We start from the raw sequence: 21,727 nt of genomic DNA, 5'->3' as shown, positions 1-21,727 counted from the left end.
TGCAGGCCAGTCAAGTTCCTCCTTGAGCACACCTGAGACCTTGTAACACTAACTAGTCGCATGACACCGAGGAGGGAAAATGGCTAATTGGGCCCAATTTGGACATTGTCACTTAGGGGTGTACTCACTTTTGTTGCCAGCGATTTAGACATTAATGGCTGTGTGTTGAGTTATTTTGAGGAGACAGCAAATTTACACTGTTATACAAGCTGTACACTCACTACTTTACATTGTAGCAAAGTGTCATTTCTTCAGTGTTGTCATATGAAAAGATATGAGAAAATATTTACAAAAATGTGAGGGGTGTCCTCATTTTTGGGAGATACTGTATGTGACAGGGTGACAATGCAGGATTACAATTAGGAAACAGGGACAGAGCATTGTCACCTTTTACCAGGAAGTGTCTGAACAAGGTACTTCATGGCAGGATGGTTTTAAAGTGGTTGTAAACCCTCTCTTATAACTTTTACCTATAGGTAACCCTTTAATAAGACTTACCTATAGGTACTGGAAATCAAGGGTGTAACTACAGGGGTTGCAGGGGTTGCAATCGCAACCGGGCCCCATGCTCAAGGGGGCCCATGTGGCTCCCCTGTACACCTGAATAGGAGGGGCGGTGGGGGCAGCATGTAGAGAAATCACTGTCCTCCTTTTTCCTTCTGTAGCTGCAGAAGGAAAATGGAGGAGATTGGTTCCTCTGTACGCTGCCCCCCGCCACTTCTCCTATGCAGTATACTTGTGTTCTGCTGTCTCTGGGCCCCTGTGTGCTCCCCTGGTCCCCCCCCTTCTGTGCTGCCCCCCCCCTTCAGAATTCTCCCTTCCCTCACCGTAATAAAGGGCCCTGCAACTAGAGTAAAGGGCGCCAGGGGTCCAGGGGGCCCTTCATGGTTTCTTGCACCGGGGCCCTGAAGGTTCTAGTTACGGCTCTGCTGGAAATATCTCCTAAACTTGGCATTGTTTAGAAGATATTTACTTTTAATGCAACCAATGACGTAATCGGCGCATGCGTTTTGAAGGGGGGGATTCAAATAGGAGTGTGAATTTTGACTTGAGCTATTGGGCTCTGTTAACAAATGGCATTTTACAAGTAAGAAGAAAATCAAAACCACATGAAAAGCAGCCTATTGGCTGAAAGTCAAGAATGCCACATGCATGTGACATATTTCTGCCTTTGCTTAAAACTTGAGATGGAACCACATAAAGAAAGGGGGAGGATTCAAATAGGAGCGTGAATTTTGACTTGAGCTATTGGGCTGTTAACAAATGGCATTTTACAACAGAAGGTAAGGAGAAAATCAAAACCACATAAAAATCAGCCTATTGGCTGAAAGTCAAGAATGCCACATGCATGTGACAGCGAGACAACACAGGCTCACAATTGGGGACACGGGGAGAGAACTTTGTCCCCCTGTAATAGGAGGTGCCTAAAGAAGGACGTTCATGGCAGGATCAACAGGGATTATTTTAATTATTTCTGCCTTTGTTTAAAATTTGAGGTGGAGCCATGTGGAGAAAGGGGGAGGACTCAAATAGGAGTGTGAATTGGGACTTGAGCTATTGGGCTCTGTTAACAAATGGCATTTTACAACATAAGGTAAGGAGAAAATCGAAACCACATAAAAATCAGCAGGGATTATTTTAATAAATTCCGCTGAATTAAAAAATGTAGAAGATGACTTTTGAAATAAAAGGGCAGCCCGCTGATTCCAATGGCCACCTCCTTTAACTGCTACCATTCCTATCACTTGCACATTGGCCACAATCTCTCCCCCCCCCCCCCCCCCGGATGCCGATACATAATGAATATTGCTGATAAGATTCCGGAGCCGTCAGCACAACAAGTCAGATCATATAAAACAATAGGCAGGTCCTCCCGCCAGCAGAAATGAGAGTAACCAGAGAGCGGGCCCCACACTGAGCCCTCGCTGTGCTCCACCGGGCTCCACGCATCTTAATGGACTCATTTAAGTCGCGGTGTTGATAGTCTCCCGGTGTTCCCAACAGCCGTGTAATCTGCAGAAGTGTATGAATGGCGGTCCACTCCAAATGAAAGGACAAGAAAACATTCATTTCCACATAATGTCCCGCTGTCACCCGCGCCGCCATCGACCTGCGATTGTCATGTCCCCCCCCCTTCCCCATATCCGAAAGCCAGGGAATTGGCGCAGATTCACTCTCCCTCCATTAATGTCAGGAAGCAGCTAATAAAATTCCAGAGATTGTCTGTCATTACGTGTTCATCATATAGATGTATGGAACGCACGCAGGGGTACATGTATGGAGCCGACAGATGGAGAGCTTTCCATAAATAAGATGTTTCATTGCCGGAGCCTTGTGGGTCCTGGAAGTCACCTGTAATCCGATCACTTATGGCTGAACCGCAATATAGACGCCTAGAATGAGACATCCGCCACGTGCAGTAATAACACGCTGGTCGCCCAGCAGTTTTTATATTATGTTCGTAACGTTTCCTTTACTGTCATGATAAACCCTTCAATGGGGAACGTAAAAATGAACCCAGCTTGGCTTTCTATGCACGTCATACTAAAACTGTACATTTCTTTGCAACTACTTAGGGGTCTATTTATATTAAAAAATTGCTGTGTGAATGTCTCAGTATAGCCATTGCAAAAAAATTCCTATAATGTGTCTAACATGTTTATTTCCTACAATTGTCAGTGCCACCTAGTGGCCAAAATGCATTATTTTCCTAAATTGTATCAGGTGGGAAAATACTGCATGATGGCCACTAGATGGAGCTGTTGATCATAGCAAATATTAGGTAAAACATGGGGAATATTCACGGTGGCTTTCAGTGATTTTCTTTTTTTATTAAATAGACCCTTTAGTGCAGTGATGGTGAACCTTGGCAGCCCAGATGTTTTGGAACTACATTTCCCATGATGCTCAACTACACAGCAGAGTGGATGAGCATCATGGGAAATGTAGTTCCAAAACATCTGGTATGCCAAGGTTCAGCATCACTGCCCTAGTGTATCCAGGGGAATTATATGCTGTTTACTCGGGGTAAATCAGGCCTTCATTTGGTGGTAAAAGGTAATAAATATATCTGAATTTTGATTAACAAAAAATAAAAACTGGTCCAAAATAGTAAAAAATATATATAATTGTATACATTTTAGTTAGATATTTCTTACTATTACTATAACCCACCACCAAAGAACAAACCCAAAATAAACTCTCCCACTCCTGATGATCGTTGCAATCTTTTATATCGCAGGGTATTTACGCAGCGGTTTTGCAAACGCAATTTTTTTTTTAGGAAAAAATACACTTTAATTAATACATTTTTTAATAAAAAATAAATAAATTGCTGTGCTACATTGTGTGCAACATGTTTATTTCCTACAATTGTCAGTGCCATCTAGTGGCCAAAATGCATTATTTTCCTAAATTGTATCAGTTGGGGAAAATACTGCATGATGGCCATTAGATGGAGCTGTTGAGACTATCACACAGTGATTTTCTTTTTCAATAAATAGACCCCTTAGTGAACCAAGGGGAATTATATGTTGTTTTCTTGGGGTAAATCAGGCCTTCATTTGGTGGTAAACGGTAATAAATATATCTGAATTTTGATTAACAAAAAAAAAAAAAAAAAAAGGAAAAACAGATTCAAAATAGTAAAACAATATATATATAATTATATACATTTTAGTTAGACGTTTCTTACTATCACTATAACCCACCACCAAAGAACAAACCCAAAATAAAAATTCTCGTACTCCTGATGATCGTTGCAATCTTTTATATCACAGGGTATTTAAGCAGCGGTTTTGCAAACGCAATTTTTTTTTTTTTTTTTTAGGAAAAAAATACACTTTAATGAATTAATACATTTTTTATAACAAAATAAAAATAAAAATTGCTGTGCAAATGTCTCAGTATAGCCACTGCAAAAAAAAAAAAAATACTATATTGTGTGTAACATGTTTATTTCCTACAATTGTCAGTGCCATCTAGTGGCCAAAATGTGTTATTTTCCTTAAATATATCAGTTGGGAAAATACTGCATGATGGCCACTAGATGGAGCTGTTGATCATAGCAAATATTAGGTAAAACATGGGGATTATTCCCGGTGGCTTGAGACTATCACACAGTGATTTTCTTTTTTAATAAATAGACTGCTTAGTGTATCCAGGGGAATTATATGTTGTTTACTCGGGGTAAATCAGGCCTTCATTTGGTGGTAAACGGTAATAAAAATATCTGAATTTTGATTAACAAAAAAGAAAAACTGGTCCAAAATAGTTAAAAAAAATATATATATAATTGTATACAATTTAGTTAGATATTTCTTACTATTACTATAACCCACCACCAAAGAACAGACCCAAAATAAAAACTCTCCTACTCCTGATGATCGTTGCAATCTTTTATATCACAGGGTATTTGCGCAGTGGTTTTGCAAACGCTATTTTTTTTTTTTTAGGAAAAAATACACTTTAATTAATACATTTTCTAATAAAAAAAAAATTGCTGTGCTATATTGTGTGTAACATGTTTATATTTCCTACAATTGTCAGTGCCATCTAGTGGCCAAAATGCATTATGTTCCTAAATTATATCAATTAGGAAAAATACTGCATGATGGCCACTAGATGGAGCTGTTGAGACTATCACACCGTGATTTTCTTTTTTAATAAATAGACCCCTTAGTGTATCCAGGGGAATTATATGTTGTTTACTCGGGGTAAATCAGGCCTTCATTTGGTGGTAAACGGTAATAAATATATCTGAATTATAATTAACAATAAAGAAAAACTGGTCCAAAATAGTAAAAAAATATATATAATTGTATACATTTTAGTTAGATATTGCTTACTATTACTATAACCCAACACCAAAGAACAAACCCAAAATAAACTCTCCCATTCCTGATGATTGTTGCAATCTTTTATTTCACAGGGTATTTGCGCAGCGGTTTTGTAAATGCAGTTTTTTTTTTTTTTTAGGAAAAAATACACTTTATGAATTTAAAAAAAAAATCCATAAATAAGATGTTTCATTGCCTGAGCCTTGTGGGTCCTGAAAATCACCTGTAATCCGATCACTTATGGCTGAACAGCAATATAGACGCCTAGAATGAGACATCCGCCGCGTGCAGTAATGTGCTGTGCTGGTTGCCCAGCAGTTTTTATATTATGTTTGTAACATTTCCTTTACTGTCATGATAAACCCCTCAATGCGGAACGTAAAAAACGAACCCAGCTTGGCTACCTATGTGCGTCGTACTAAAACTGTATATTTCTTTGCAACTACTTAGGGGTCTATTTATATTAAAAAAAATTGCGGTGTGAATGTCTCAGTATAGCCACTGCAAAAAAATTCCTATAATATCTAACATGTTTATTTCTTACAATTGTCAGTGCCATCTAGTGGCCAAAATGCATCATTTCCCTAAATTGTATCAGGTGGGAAAATACTGCATGATGGCCACTAGATGAAGCTGTTGATCATAGCAAATATTAGGTAAAACATGGGGAATATTCACAGTGGCCTGAGACTATCACATAGTAATTTTCTTTTTTATTAAATAGACCCTTTAATGAAGTGATGGTGAACCTTGGCAGCCCAGATGTTTTGGAACTTCATTTCCCATGATGCTCAACTACACTGCAGAGTGCATGAGCATAGTGAGAAATGTAGTTCCAAAACATCTGGAGTGCCAAGGATCGCCATCACTGCCTTATTGTATCAAGGGGAATTATATGCTGTTTACTTGGTGTAAATCAGGCCATCATTTGGTGGTACACGGTAATAAATATATCTGGATTTTGATTAACAAAAAAGAAAAACTGTTACAAAAAAGTAAAATATATATATAATTGTATACATTTTAGTTAGATATTTCTTACTATTACTATAACCCACCATGAACAAACCCAAAATAAACTCTCCTACTCCTGATGATCGTTGCAATCTTTTATATCACAGGGTATTTATGCAGCGGTTTTGCAAACGCAATTTTTTTTTTTTTTTAAGAAAAAAATACACTTTAATGAATTAATCAATTTTTTGTAAAAAAAAAATTAAAATTGCTGTGCAAATGTCTCAGTATAGCCACTGCAAAAAAAAAAAAAAAAAATACTATATTGTGTGTAACATGTTTATTTCCTACAATTGTCAGTGCCATCTAGTGGTCAAAATGCGTTATTTTCCTTAAATATATCAGTTGGGAAAATACTGCATGATGGCCACTAGATGGAGCTGTTGATCATAGCAAATATTAGGTAAAACATGGGGATTATTCCCGGTGGTTTGGGACTATCACACAGTGATTTTCTTTTTTAATAAATAGACTGCTCAGTGTATCCAGGGGAATTATATGTTGTTTACTTGGGGTAAATCAGGCCCTCATTTGGTGGTAAATGGTAATCAATATATCTGAATTATAATTAACAATAAAGAAAAACTGGTCCAAAATAGTATAAAAATATATATTATTGTATACGTTTTAGTTAGATATTTCTTACTATTACTATAACCCACCACCAAAGAACAAACCCCAAATAAACTCTCCCACTCCTGATGATTGTTGCAATCTTTTATATCACAGGGATTTTGTGCAGCGGTTTTGCATTTTTTTAGGGAAAAATACACTTTAATGAATTAAAAAAAAAAAAAAAACCACAATAGTTACCCAACTTTTTTTGCACAATGTGAAAGATTTTATCCTGAGTAAATAGATACCGAACATGTTACACCAAAAATTGCGCGCGCTCGTGAAAAGGGCGACAAACTACAGGACTTAAAAATCTCCATAAAAAAAAAAAAAATCTCCAGGTCACCTTTTTAGAGGCGGTCTAGCACTAGAATTATTACTGTCGCTCGAACATTTGTGGTGATACCTCACATGTGTGGTGCAAATACCGCTTACACATGTGTGCGCGACTTATGTATTAGCTCGCTTCTGCGTGTGAGCAATGAGGGATGGGGGTGCTTAAAATTTTTTTTTTATTATTATTTATTTTACTTTTTTTTTTTCATTGTCCCTTAAATTTTTTGATCACTTTTATTCCTATTACAAGGAATGTAAACCTCCCTTGTAATAGAAATAAGCAGGACAGGTCCTCTTTATGGAGAGATCTGGGGTCAAAAAGACCCCACATTTTTTCTTTACCTTTAACCACTTAACCCCCGGAAGATTTTACCCCCTTCCTGACCAGGGCCTATTTTGCGATTCGGCACTGCATGACTTTAACGGACAATTGCGCGGTCGCGCGACGCTGTACCTAAACGAATTTGACGTCCTTTTTTTCCCACAAACAGAGCTTTCTTTTGGTGGTATTTGATCACCTGTGCGATTTTTTGATCATGCGCTATAAACAAAAAAAGAGCGACAATTTTGCAAAAATAACAATATTTTTCTGAAATTCCCCAAAAAAATGTAAAAATCACATTTTTTTAACATTTTAGGCCAATTTTTTTTTACCATATGTTTGGTAAAAAAAAATTGCAAAAAGCATATTTTGATTGGTTTGCGCAAAAGTTATTGCGTTTACTAACAAAGGGAAAGATTTTTGTCATTTTTGTTGTTTTTTTTTTTTAACGCGTAATGGCGGCGATCTGCGATTTTTTTTGCGGGACTGCGACATTGCAGCAGACAGATCGGACTCTTGACTGACATTTTTGACACTTTTGGGGTTACCAGTGACATTACTGCAGTAATCAGTGCTATACATATGCACTGTTACTGTAAAAATGACACTGGCAGTGAAGGGGTTAACTTTATTGGAGAGGGAGGGGTTAAGTCTGTCCCTAGGGGCGGTGTTTCTAACTGTGATTGGCTGTGGCTACATGTGTAAGAACAGAGATCAACGGTCCTACATAGTAGAACCGTGTGATCTCCATTCTTACACAGGGGAGAATGACAGGTGGCTTTGTTTACATCAGCCGCCTGCCTTTCTTCTGGTGTAACGGAAGATCGCGAGTGACCGGTGGACATCGGGTCCGCCGGGCAAACGCGCGGGCGGGTCCGTGACCGCGCGGGAGCGCGCCTCCGGCGGCGCGCACTCGCTCCCAAAACCCTTACAGGCTATCGACGTAGCCCTACGTCGCTTTGCCTGTGAGGGGCTGACCGCTGCCGTAAATAGTCGTGCTGCGGTCGGCAAGTGGTTAAAAGCAAAAGATCCAAAAAAATAAATATTTTGGATATTTTGCATTAAAAAAAAATACTTCCAGCCTGGACTGGAAGTGACATCATGACGTCGCTCCGGTCCTCCAAGGCCATAGAGGCTATCTACTCTTTGATCACCTATGGGAGCAGCCCGCCACACCGCCTGATCGTTTCAGCACTGGGGATCTTGGGTGACATCAGTGACCCAATATGGTGACCCGATATCGTTTTTTTATTGCCGATACCGAAATTTTGGTCATCGCATATCGGTATCGGTTGATATTGGCCGATATTTTCGTACATGAAATAAAATTTGTTTTATTTATTTATTAATTTCTTTATTTTTACAGGTACTCTTGTGGAGGGATCTGGGGGGACCCCAAACCCCTCATCTGCACTTAAAAGCATTCAAAACGCCAAAACGCCAACCCAGCTCGAAGATAATTAGATGAACAGGAAAAAAAGAAACAAACATTCCGATACATTTGATGGAAGACATTCCAACTAATTATAAGGACATAATGGGTAGAAGATTCCGATTCCATAGACTTCAGTCACTTTACGTCTCTGAGTCCCGATGTATTAATTATTGAATTGGTAGGCGCCGTGTGAGCGCGCTGTCGCAGGTCACGCAATACTGAGACGTGTATTGTAAGATCCTCGGGGACAGCGTGCCGATAATTGAAGTTTTATTAATTAGTGATTATCCTCAGGGGTAAACTCATACCGATGACGTCTTACAGAGAGAACTCTATTCAGTCAAAGTCAAGGAATGTAATGAAAATAAAATACAAAACGGTGAACTATTACGTATGTAAAGCCAAAACTTTATATTTTGGATAAAGTAGGGAAGGGTTAGAACCCCTGTCAGGCTTTTATTGCTTAAATAGTAACTCCAATTATGTTGAGAAAAAAAAAAAAAAAACTCTCCACAGGTGATCTCTGTACATTGTGGGGACTGTAAGGCTGCATTCACATGTCAGCGTATTGAATGCGGGCAGAATCGCCACGATTCCGCCCGCGATCCAGAAATCATTGCAAATCGCGGGACGCCTGTGCCTTGCCCGTGATTTGCAATAGCACCCCAAACGCTGTGCGATGTTGCCACGATTTCCGCCTGCCGAATCGCGGTAACATCTCGAAAAAAAAATCACTGGACGCATTACTCCCAAAAAAGTACAAGAGCTTTTTTGGAGCGTAATGCGTCCCGCGATTTTTTTTGCGCGATGTTACCGCGATTCGGCAGGCGGAAATCACGGCAACATCGCACAGCGTTTGGTGTGCTATTGCAAATCACAGGCAACGCACAGGCGTCCCGCGATTTGCAATGATTTCTGGATCGCGGGCGGAATCGCGGCGATTCTGCCCGCGATCAATACGCTGACATGTGAATGCAGCCTAACAAACTTTGTAGCAGATTCCTAGCTTTTATTATTCAGAAAAAAATAAATAAATAACTGTAAAAAAAAAAAAAATAAGAAGAAAATTCTAGCTTAAGTCCCGATTCACACATATGCGATGCGGGAACCATGCGAATCCACTGCGCATCACATTCAACTCGCAGGCAGTTCACACGTCCATATGTGAATCGCTGGGGGTGTCAATACAAAGTTAAAGACACCCCCAGATCAGTTCGCATATCGCAGTGCGAACTGTCAGTCTGGACATGAATCGGATCGCATAGGTGTGAACACCCATGTGATCCAATTCTGGTACGGACCCAAAAAAGGGTCCTGTGCGAGATGTCTCCGAATGCGATGAAAATTCGTATCTGTATGGCTAAATTCACATCGCACAGACATCGCATGTGATTTGCAGAGCAGTGCGCTCCGAATGTCTGTCATCGCGTATATGTGAACCGGGACTTAATGGTATTAAAAATGACCTTTCCTTTTCAATCAGCTGTAATGTTCTGTAAAATGCAATGAGGCAACCTAAAACCCCTGAGACCCCCCAATACAGAAATGTAATTTCCTGCTTGTGTGATTGGCTCACTGATTTTCCCAGAAGTCTGCACTAAGATACATGTCTGATTTTGGGCATCTCCTGCAACAAGAATGTGATTTTTGGTGAGATACTTTCCGCATTAGAACCCTGAAAGTGAGGCAGCTGATTAATATTCATAAAATCACTCTAACTCACATTTACTCAGCACCAGTGGCAGCCCGTCCATTGGGGGTGCAGGGGCGCCGTCCCCCCATTCATGCATCCAGCCCACTAATCTACATGCAGGGCGCTGGACGCATGGATTGCAATAGGGGTTTTTTTTTTTATTTAAGCTTTGAAGCTTTTTTTTTTTTTAGAGGCTCTAATAGGCTTCAGAGCACTGCACCCTGAGCCCACCCAGTTGTATGACAATAGCGAATGAATATTCCCTATTATCACACTGATTCTCCTCCCAGCCAATCAGGAAGTGGGTCGTGAGATCCCTTTCCTGATTGGCTGTAAAGAGAAACGATTTTACTGGCCAGGAAGAGGGAGTAGACGCACGTCCGGGGGAGGTAAGAATGCTGGCTGTCCGGCCGGCTGTCCTGCTGGGGGGGGGTGGGGTGGTGTATTTGCCATCTGTCTGTCCATCAGTCCGTCATACTGGGGGGTGGTGTATTTGCCTTCCGGCCGTCTGTCCCGCTTGGGAGGGGGGGGGGGTATATTTGCCCTCCGTCTGTCCGTCAGTCCATCATACTGGGGGGTGGTGTATTTGCCTTCCGGCCGTCTGTCCCGCTTGGGGGGGGGGGTATATTTGCCCTCCGTCTGTCCGTCAGTCCGTCCCGCTGGGGGGGTGTATTTGCCTGCCGGCCGTCTTTCCTGCTGGGGGGGGGGGTGGTGGACTTGCACGTCCGGGGGAGGTAAGACGCACGTCCGGGGGAGGTAAGAATGCTGGCTGTCCGGCCGGCTGTCCCGCTGGGGTGGGGTGGTGTATTTGCCATCTGTCTGTCCATCAGTCCGTCATACTGGGGGGGTGGTGTATTTGCCTTCCGGCCGTCTGTCCCGCTTGGGGGGGGGGGGTATATTTGCCCTCCGTCTGTCCGTCAGTCCGTCCCGCTGGGGGGGTGTATTTGCCTGCCGGCCGTCTTTCCTGCTGAGGGGGGGGGGGTGGTGGATTTGCAGCCCCCCCCCCCCATATAATCATGCACCGGCCGCCACTGCTCTGCACATGGACACAGAGAAACTAACAGCTACTGTATTTCTTCAACATAACAAAAGGTAGGAATCTGCAGCAATCCCTGCAAAGTACATAGACCACCCGGTGGGGGGGCAATTAATAAAAGTGGAGTTACTCTTTAACAAATCAGCCTGTGCATGACTTATCTGCAGAGTCTTCAGTGAACCGAGATCGCTCCCAAGCTAGAATTTTGTTTTTATTATTATTGTTATTATTATTAATAATAATAAAAAATTCTATTATTTTCTGAAAAAAGAGGAAACAACAAAGTTCACAAATCCAACTCTATTTTTCTTTTTCTTTTTTTTTTTCTTTTCCAATTTGAACATTTCTGTAGCATAAAGCTCACAGCTGGAGACGGTTTTCATTGGTTTCTGTTCTGCATTTTAAAAAATGGGCCCCTATGGTGATCGGTGACAGATGCGGGATTTGTATTACCTGCGGGCGGTTTATAGCTTCAACCAGAGTAATAAGAAGACGGTTAAAGTGAACCTGTCAGACATTTAAAATGTTAGAAAGTAAGTGCCCCCCTGAAGATCTTTGGACAAGCACGCATCTATGAGATGATGAATGGAGGGAACCTGAGCGCCGGCTAATCCGGGGGAGGAAAGATGGCGAGCCATTCCGGCCAATTGCTTTGCCTACCCAGAGACCTCAGGCAGGAGATGGTGGGAAATGGATTACGAACCTTCTTACGTTTTACTATCCACCTTAAAACTGAACGAAACCCCCAAAAGGGAATCCGTTTTGCAGTAATGCTTTGTAGGAAATTTTTTTGGTTTTCCTTTTTTATTTTTAACATTTAGGGGCAAATTGCACCATGAATAACGCTTTATTTTGCACGGTCTTGTGTGGTGATTTTTTTTCAGTCTATTCATTTTAATGGGCTGCCAAATTCGTGGGAACATGCAAAAAATTACAGCAGGTGCAACTTTTAAAATTGTTTTGGTGTTCGCAAACCCGCCCGCATTTTCGAGATGTGTAGGGCTGCCATGCAGAATTCATGGCACCCCCCAACCGTGTGTCTGTAGCCCTCAGCATGCTTGGGAGGAACATAGATCTGTAGTCAGACAATAAAATAATAAAAATAAGAAAAAATAAAATAAAATAAATCAATAAATAAAAAATAACATTTTAAAAAAAAAAAATGAAAAATTCGGCAGACCTGATGGACTACTCTGTCTTTTTCTGCCATCACTTTTCTACTGTATGTTCCCATGTGGTGTTGGAAAAAGCGTACCTCCGCGTGCATTCCTGCAACGCAATTTGTGTGTATGGCCCCTAATGAGTCCGCTCACCCAAAAACAAGCTTTGCACCAGGGGAGGACTGGGCCAGGGGGGCAATTGCCCCCCAGGCCGCTCTGATGCCCTGCAAAAAGGCTGCACCGCTTCTGCCACAGGCATGCCTAAAGGACTCTTGGTGAAGAGAAGTAAAAAGTCCCCGCTGTTGACCTATTGAGGGTGGGGTGAAGACAAGGACAGAGCGCAGGCCCCCCCCCCCCCCAGAGGCCAGTTCCCACTGGAGACTCTCCTCCCCCCATCTGCCCCCTGCTGGCCAGGTCGGGAACCCGGATTTGGTGAGTAGCCAGTACCTGGAGCGGAGCTTCAGCCTGGAATGGGGGTCAAGAGGAGGCGAGGAAGAGGGGGAGTGGGAGGGGGGGCTGAGTTGCTGCACCATGCGCCTCTGGTTTGTACTTGCCCCCTGGGCCAAAAGTTGCCAGTCAGCCCCTGCTTTGCACACATGCCGTGCCCATTGGGAGGGATTCTCACCATTCCTGATTTTTGAGTTCCAAGAACAGTACCAGGAACAGTTCATCCAGCGCCGAGGGTGAGGACATGGTATTGAATCCCCTCCCCCGCTGCTGATATATGATGTAGAATGGGGGTACCGTTCTGCACCCGTTATCCACCTCCTTGATATTGCTGCCCTCGGTTGGCATGGTGGGCGCACAATACATGGCCAATCATTTGCTTTCTAACAGGTGAGAGGTGGTCACGCATGCAAAGTGTGTTCTTTGTGTAGGTGAGGACTGGGCATCTTCGCGCATAGTGTGGTAACCATCAGTGCAGACATGCAGGATGTTGGTTGTCATTTACAGTGATCAGCCATACCATTATGACCACGGACAGCTGAAATGAATAACATCATCTTATTTACAGTGGACTCTGAAAGTGGGTGGGATCTACAAGGCAGCAAGTGAGCATGTTGTGCCTGAAGTTGATGTGTTGAAAGCAGTAAAAATTACCAAGGGTAAGGATTTGAGGAACTTTGACAAGGCCCAAATTGTTATGTCTAGATGATTGGGTCAAAGCAACTCCAAAACTGCAGCTCTTGTGGGATGTTCCAAGTCTGCAGTGGTCAGGACCTACCAAAAGTAGTGCCATGAAAGAAAACCGGCCAACCGGTGACAGGGTCATGGGCAGGCAAGGCTCCTTAATGGGGGTGGGGAAGGAAGGCTCATTGATGGAGGTGGGGAGGGAAGGCTCATTGATGGAGGTGGGGAAGGAAGGATCATTGATGGAGGTGGGGAAGGAAGGCTCATTGATGGAGGTGGGGAGGGAAGGCTCATTGATGGAGGTGGGGAGGGAAGGCTCATTGATGGAGGTGGAGGGGGGAAGGTTCATTGATGGAGGAAGAAAGGCTCATTGATGAAGGTGGGGACAGAAGGCTCATTGGTGAAGGTGAGGAGGGAAGGCTCATTGATGGAAGTGGGGAGGAAATGCTCATTAACAGAGGTGGGGAGGGGAGGCTCATTGATGGAGGTGGGGAGGGGAGACTCATTAATGGAGGTGGGGAGGCAAGGCTCATTGATGGAGGTGGGGGAAGGCTTATTGATGGAGGTGGGGGGGGAGCTCATTGATGGAGATGGGGAGGAAGGCTCATTGATGGAGTTTGGGGGGGGCTCATTGATGGAAGTGGAGAGCAGAAGGCTCATTGATGGAGGTGGGGGGGGGGGGACTCATTGATGGATGTGGAGAGAGAAGGCTCATTAATGGAGATGGGGAGGGAAGGAGGGAAGGCTCGTTGATGGAAGTGGGGAGGGAAGTCTCATTGATGAATGTTAGGAGGGGAGGCTTGTTGATTGAGGTGGGGAGAGAAAGCTCATTGCTGGAGGCGGGGAGGGAAGACTCATTGGTGGAGGTGGGGAGGGAAGGCTCATTGATGAATGTGGGGAGGGGAGGCTCGTTGATTGAGGTGGGAAGGGAAAGCTCATTGGAGGAGGTGGAGGGGAGAAGATTCATTGATAAAGGAGAAATGGCTCATTAATGAAGGTGGGGAGGGAAGGCTCATTGATAGAGGTGGGGAGGGGAGGGGAGGGGAGGCTCGTTGATCGAGGTGGGGAGGGAAAGCTCATTGGTGGAAGTGGAGGCTCATTGAAGGAGGTGGAGGGGAGAAGGTTCATTGACAGAGAAGGAAAGGCTCATTGATGAAGGTGGGGAGAGAAGGCTCATTTGTGGAGGCGGGGAGGGAAGGCTCATTGGTGGAGGTAGGGAGGCGAGGCTCACTGAGGGAGGTGGGGAGGAAAGGCTTATTGATGGAGTTGGGGAGGGAAGCCTACAATGGGCATGTGAGCATCAGAATTGGACCACGGAGCGATGGAAGAAGATGGCCTGGTCTGAATAATTTATGAATGGTTTGGGGAACTCAACAACGTGTTCAAAGGGTTGACTTGGCCTCCATATTCTCCAGATCTCAATCCAATCCATAATCTGTATGATGTGCTAGAAAAACAAGTCCGATCCACGGAGGCCCATCTCCCAACTTACATAACTTAAAGGATCCTCTACTGAGGGATTGGTGCCAGATACCATAGCATACCTTTAGAGGTCTAGAGGAGTCCATGCCTGGATGGGTTATGATGGGTGGTCATAATGGTATGGCTGATCAGTATATATCTGCACTAAAACGTGAAGATGTTTTGACATCCTCAGAGTGCAAATGTTTCAAGGGACCGAGTTGAGACCTCCTTGCATAATAAGTGAAGCCTCAGAGAATGGGAGTCTCAGGTTGACCAAGATTAGAGCATAGGGCTGGATACACAGAAAAAAAAGAAAAAAAAGATTCCATTATAGGTGAAATGTATCTTTTCTGTTAATTTATTGCGACGTCTCCAGCACAGAGGGAAGACATTGTCCGCTCTACACCTACGCTGCCCGTGTGCGTTACAGCAAGTGTCAAAATCACATCAGCAGCCCGAGCGCGCTGCAAATGCTTCACCTCTGGCTCTGCCCTCTCTTTCATTTTCCGCATTCAATCTCCCGCTGAGGACCTCAACTTTCACCCCTGGAACATCTGCAGAATATCTTCCATTGTGAGCGCGCGGCTGCTGGCGGAGAAAAGCTCTCAGTAGTCACTGTTCGCCTCGTCCGCCGCTGACTCCGTTAGACTTCCTTTTAACCCGCCTGCCCCAACTCCATCAAAAGCCGGCGCCATCTGCACACCCTAACCTCATTTCATCCTCAATACAACTCCGGCTGGATGCCGCCGACCGGCTTTCCTAGGCGTGTATTTTTTTATTTATTTTTACAACCTAAATACTTCAATCCGTCAGCTAATGCTGCCTATCGGAATGAACGCCTCATTCGCGCTACCGTCAGTTAACCGCTTCATGGTCAGAGGCGCCTTCGGGTGTTAGAGATATGATCGTTTCCCAATTCTGACATTTCTCTCCTACATTTAAAAATCTGTATTTTTTTGCTAGAAAATGACTTCCCCAAAACCTCCAAACATTACATATGTTTTTTTAGCAGAGACCCTAGAGAATAAACTGGTGATCGTTGCAATTTTTTATGTCGTATGGTATTTGCATAGCGATTTTTCAAACGCTATTTTTTGGGGAAAAAATGCACTTTTAATAAGTTTTAATGCAATTCAGGTGAATGCCCAAACATGTACCTATTTAGCAGGAGCCGAACGTTGTTAGCAGTATTACTACCACTATCATACATGGCAGCTTCCCGCTGTCAATGGCTGTTATGGACGAAGGCGAGCGCAGGCCAGTACAGTGACATAACTGGACTCATTGACTTACATGACCAGGAAACCCCGGCCATGTGAACAAAGGGGCAGGATCCCAGTCAATGCCGAAAGGCGCCATCCCCTTGTAAACACCAACTGTCAGCCGCCGGCTTTTCGGCAGGCAACAAGTGAATTAGCGGGATTTTGGCGGTCATCGGGCATCATTATGGATGTGGATCTGCATCACGGGATGATGGATTTACAAGGGACTTTTTTCTTTGTATTTTATTTATTTTTTAACAAAGGACTAATCAAATGTTTGGGTGTCTTTATCGATAGGGTTACAACTTTCCTTTTTTTGTTGTTGTTGTAAATGAGTAGGGGTATATGGATCCCTACTCATTCACATGGGAAGGGGGGGGGTTGCAGCTGGGATCCCCCTTATTGGTAAAGAGGGCTTCCAAATTCCAATAAGCCCTTGCCATGGACCCCCACAACCACCGGGCCAGGGTTGTTGGGAACAGGCCCTTGGTCTGGTATGATTCAATGGTGGATTGGGTGCAAGCTCATCCCCCCCCCATTCTATTTCCTGACCGGGCAGGCTGCTTGCACAGATTAAGGTTTGGTATGGATTTTTAGGGGGTCTTCAAACTTTTTTTGTTAGTTTTTGTGCTAGGTAAACCCTTAAAATCGATAGACACAAAAGGTCAGGTATTTATTTGGGGGGGGGGGGGGGGGTGCATTTTCTTTTTTCATTCTTGCTGTAGAATGTGTTACAGAAAAAAAATGACATTTACAAAAAACAAAATTGTACACTTTACATTTTCAGCAGATGGTATTCATTGGCAGCTACGTCTTTTCTTTTTTTTTTTTGTAAAATAAAGACAGCACACAAACTCCTCCAAATGTTTCCCAAAATACACAGTAGACCCTTGAAGGGGTCTATGTGCTGTTTACAAAGAAAAAAAAAAAAACAAGAAGCCAACAATCGCTCCACTTTAAAAATGACCGCTCCCGGCCAAATAGAGGCAAAATTTTATATTTTTTTGCTTGCGTAATCCAGGGCATTACCCACCTCCCATGCAATTTTTTTTACACCTCCTTGCCTATTAGCCCAGAAAATGCCCATTTTTAATTTGACAAATTAAACCCCGTTGAGTCCAAACATCGCTGAACCGGCACATGACTTATGAATATTCTTAAGCAGTGGTCTCCAAACTACAGTCCACAGGCCAGACGTTGCCCTTTGCTTGCCCTTTTTCCAGCCTTGGAACACTTTCTCCCACTGACACCAACAATGAGGCACTATTCTTTCATGGACACCAATGATGGGGCACTATTCCTTCTACTGACATTAATGATGGGACACTATTCCTCCCACTGACACCAATGATGGGGTACTATTCCTTCCACTGACACCAATGATGAGGCACTATTCATCCCACTGACACCAATGATGGGGCACTATTCCTTCTACTGACACCAATGATGGGGCACTATTCCTCCCACTGACACCAATGATGGGGCACTATTCCTCCCACTGACACCAATGATGGAGCACTATTCCTCCCACTGACACCAATGATGGGGCACTATTCCTTCCACTGACACCAATGATGGGGCACTATTGCTCCCACTGACACCAATGTTGGAGCACTATTCCTCCCACTGACACCAATGATGGGGCACTATTCCTTCTACTGACATTAATGATGGGGCACTATTCCTCCCACTGACACCAATGATGGGGCACTATCCCTTCTACTGACATTAATGATGGGGCACTATTCCTCCCACTGACACCAATGATGGGGCACTATTCCTTGTACTGACATTAATGATGGGGCACTATTCCTTTCACTGACACCAATGATGGGGCACTATTCCTCCCACTGACATCAATGATGGGGCACTATTCCTTCTACTGACACCAATGATGGAGGACTATTTATTTTACTAACACCAACAATGAGGCACCACTCCTTCCACTGACACCAATGATGGGACACTATTGCTTTTACTGACACCAACAATGGGGCACTAATCCTATCACTAACACCAATGATAGGGAACTATTCTTCCCACTGACACCAATGATTGGGCACTATTTCTCCTTCTACCACCATAGGTGCTATGTAATTTTTGGACTTTCACAGATAACCAAGCCTGAGGCATTATGACGGGGTATTTTCCAATCCCACTGGCCACAGTCCGGCCCCCCTAAATAATAAAGGACAGTACTTTGGCTCCTTGTTTAGAAGGTTTGGAGACCCCTTATCTTGAGGCATAGGGGGACACATGGATGGATGTGCTCTCCCCACAGGATCTAAATCTGTTCAGCCTCCACTTTCTTCCCAGCCAGGTTGATCAATTTCCAGCCGAAAGTTGCTTATCGTGCATATCGCCAGAAACGAGCGGCGACTTCACAGTTAATTTCTATTCTTATCGCAAAGATTTTTTTCCCTTTAATTCATCCTGCACTGCTCATTATGGAGGAGTCTCAGGTCTATGTTTAGGAACAGCAATTTGTATTGTGGAGCCCATGCTGGCATGAATTACACCATATCTCTCTTCTGAGGACCCTTGTGGTTTGTTCACTACACACAGCACTGCAGGCAGAGATAGAAATAAGGAACTTACAGGCCACCTGGACCTCTGTCTGCCTCTGTAGTAAAGCGCCCAGCCGGTTCCTCACAATACAGCGGTAATGGCCGGCATGCGTCCTGTCCAGCGAAGTGATCATGTACCTGAAAATAAAGAAACGACCAATTAAAAACCATATCCTCGTAGAAGGGGAAATGCTTCATTTAAAGGTCAGCTAAAAAAAAGAATCACAGTGGACCTTATACAGTAGTAACTTTACAAACCTGATTAATAAATCCTGGACATGTCACAACATGCAGCAATTGTACCATTTTCCGGAAAATCTCCACATTTTATCATTAAAAATCCTTTTATCGTTAAATCCCACCTGGGCCAGGATGATCTTGTAGGTTCCAATGCATGTGCAGATACGCCACAGGTCTCCTGGTCATGCGCAGGATCTCGTAAATTGCCTCCTGGGATGTGTGACATTTCAGAAGCACTTTGCGAGACGTTGCGCATGCGATGAATGGTCTATCCTAACTGGCAGAGATAGACAGTGTGTCCGTGCATTACCATTGGATCTGGCGCATGTGTAGACACCCCACAGGGTTCCTACCAAGTTTTGAAGATTTGACAGAAATGTGTGGTGTGTCTGCGCCTGAGACGGATCTCCATTAAAGATGGCAGCGCAGGGGATGAGTGGTAAAGAGGGTACTTATGCTTTAGGCAAGTCAATGCTGGACTCCATGGTCTACAGAGGTTTTCATCCTTATTGAGACCATGGCCCAGTAAATTCTCCCAAAGGTAGAGTTTATACTCGCACAATAAAAAGTTTGGGAAGGCAAAACATGTATTGAAATTTCAAAAGACTCTGGATGGGGCTGGGTAATTCTGCAGCAGACTTGGTGGCCTTGGAAGTGATGAGGTTTCTGGAGGGGGCTGGGGGCACTACAAAGAGTTGGAGGATCTAGAGCAGGCTTGGAGCACTGTGGAAGGACGGGCAGCACTGTTGTAGGTTGGGAGGCACTATGGAAGCTGAGGGCTCTCAAAGAGCCTGGGAGCACTGTGGGAGGTTGGGGGCACTGTGGAGGATGAGGGCTCACAAAGATCCTGAGAGCACTGTGGAAGGCTTGGTGGCACTGTTGAGGCTAAGAGCTCTCAAAGAGCCTGGGGGTACTGTGGAAAGTTGGGGGGCACTATGAATGCTGAGGGCTCTTAAAGAGCCTGTGTGCACTGTGGGAGGCTGTGCAGCAGTATAGATGCTGGGAGGCACCGTGGAAGGCTTGCTGGCACTGTGGAAGGTTGAGGGGCACTGTGGGAGGCTCGGTAGCAGTATAGAAGCTGGGAGGCACTCTGGGACACTGTGGAAAGCTGGAGGCTCTGCAGCAGGCTGGGAGCACTGTGAAAAGCTGGGGGGGGGGGGGCACTGTGAAAGGCTGGGGGGCACTGTGTAAGGTTGGGGGGCACTGTGGGTGGTTGGGTAGCAGTATAGAAGCTGGGAGGCACTGTGGGACACTGTGGAAGGCTGGAGGCTCTGCAGCAGGCTGGGAGCACTGTGGAAAGCTGGGGGGCACTGTGAAAGGCTGGGGGGCACTGTGGGTGGCTGGGGGGCGGTATAGAAGCTGGGAGACACTGTGGGACACTGTGGAAGGCTAGAGGCTCTGCAGCAGGCTGGGAGCACCGAGGAAGGTGGGGGGGGGGGCCACTGTGGGAGGCTCGGTAGCAGTAAAGAAGTTGCGAGGCACTGTGGGACATTGTGGAAGGCTGGAGGCTCTTCAGAAGGCTGGGAGCACTGTGGAAGGCTGGGCAACACTGTGGGTGGTTGAGGAGCACTGTGGAGGCTGAGGGCTCTCCGGGGACCTGGTAGCATTCTGGGCCACTGTGGTATGTTGGGGGACACTATGGGAGCTGGGAGGCACTGTGGGAGGTTAAGGGATCTGCAGCTGGCTGGAGGCCTGGAAGAAAGGGTACCAGAGCCCAGTGGTTGAGAAACAATGACCTAGTAAAATGTTTTGGTTGTCTTTTTCAATGTTGTGGTAGGTCTTGTCTCTCCTCCAGCCTGTGGCTGTACAAAGAAAGGAGAAGCATTGCGATGATTGGCTCATCTCTCTGTCACTCTGCTCTCTCCTCCTATCATCCTTGACTTGCAGCACACCTGGTTGGCTCCTTGTGCTGCTTCTCCCTCCCCCTCTCTGAGCTCCCCTGTACAGGGGCTGAAAGCAGTTCGCATTTAACAATGTTTTGCTGAAGGCACATTATCTGTACATAGAGTTCAGCTTTGAAACTAAATACAAAGTGTCAAACATTTCTTCCACTTATTCATTGTGTTAATAAGAATATTCCATTTTCCATGTACTGAAAATATTTCAGCCGCCCTTTTACCATCACATCGAAGGTGAAGCACATATAACGATCATCTCCTAGCAGACCCGGACAACCCTGTAAAGTCTATTTATACCCACCATGCATCCTGGTAGTTCATTAACCCTTTGTTGGCTGGACAAAGAACAGTTGTGTTATATAAGTCTCTGTATGTGGGGGGGGGGGGGGGGGGGATGGGTGGGTGGAAATCCATCGGTACAGAAGACAGATATAATTATTTAGGTTACATAAATCACCCTGAAAATTCTAATTAGAGCAAATAAAATCCATTCAGTAAGCAGAAAATACTTATCACCTGCTCCAGGCTTACGATAAGCTTATTGTAGAATCCAGGGGAGACAAAATGGCTTCGCTGCCAATTTAACACATAAGTGTAGAAGAGGTTACTCCGGGTGAAGAGGGCGCCGTGCTCCGCCGAGAAGAGAGACAAATTCTCTTTATCAGCTAATAAAGAAACATCGGTTTTATATGTAGCAAAAAATGGGAGATTTATGT

General features: G+C 44.4%; 1 protein-coding gene and 1 long non-coding RNA gene across 4 annotated transcripts in view; one reads left to right on the top strand and one right to left on the bottom strand.

Moving 5' to 3' along the window:
- SDK2 (sidekick cell adhesion molecule 2) overlaps positions 1 to 21,727 on the bottom strand; it is a 913,491-nt gene that overhangs the window by 280,220 nt on the left and 611,544 nt on the right. For all 3 annotated transcript variants that reach the window (XM_082271790.1, XM_082271792.1, XM_082271791.1), the window contains exon 3: positions 18,905 to 19,011. In XM_082271790.1, coding sequence (XP_082127916.1) covers positions 18,905 to 19,011 — 107 coding nt within the window. The remainder of the gene's footprint in view (positions 1 to 18,904; positions 19,012 to 21,727) is intronic.
- LOC309566616 overlaps positions 1 to 21,727 on the top strand; it is a 403,012-nt gene that overhangs the window by 13,752 nt on the left and 367,533 nt on the right. The gene's annotated exons all lie outside the window — the stretch shown is intronic.

The sequence above is a fragment of the Pelophylax lessonae genome, assembly GCF_965119305.1.
Source record: "Pelophylax lessonae genome assembly, chromosome: 11".
Taxonomy (NCBI): Eukaryota; Metazoa; Chordata; class Amphibia; order Anura; family Ranidae; genus Pelophylax; species Pelophylax lessonae.
The sequence above is the reverse complement of the archived record's forward strand: the minus strand, read 5'-3'. Positions and strand labels throughout refer to the sequence as shown.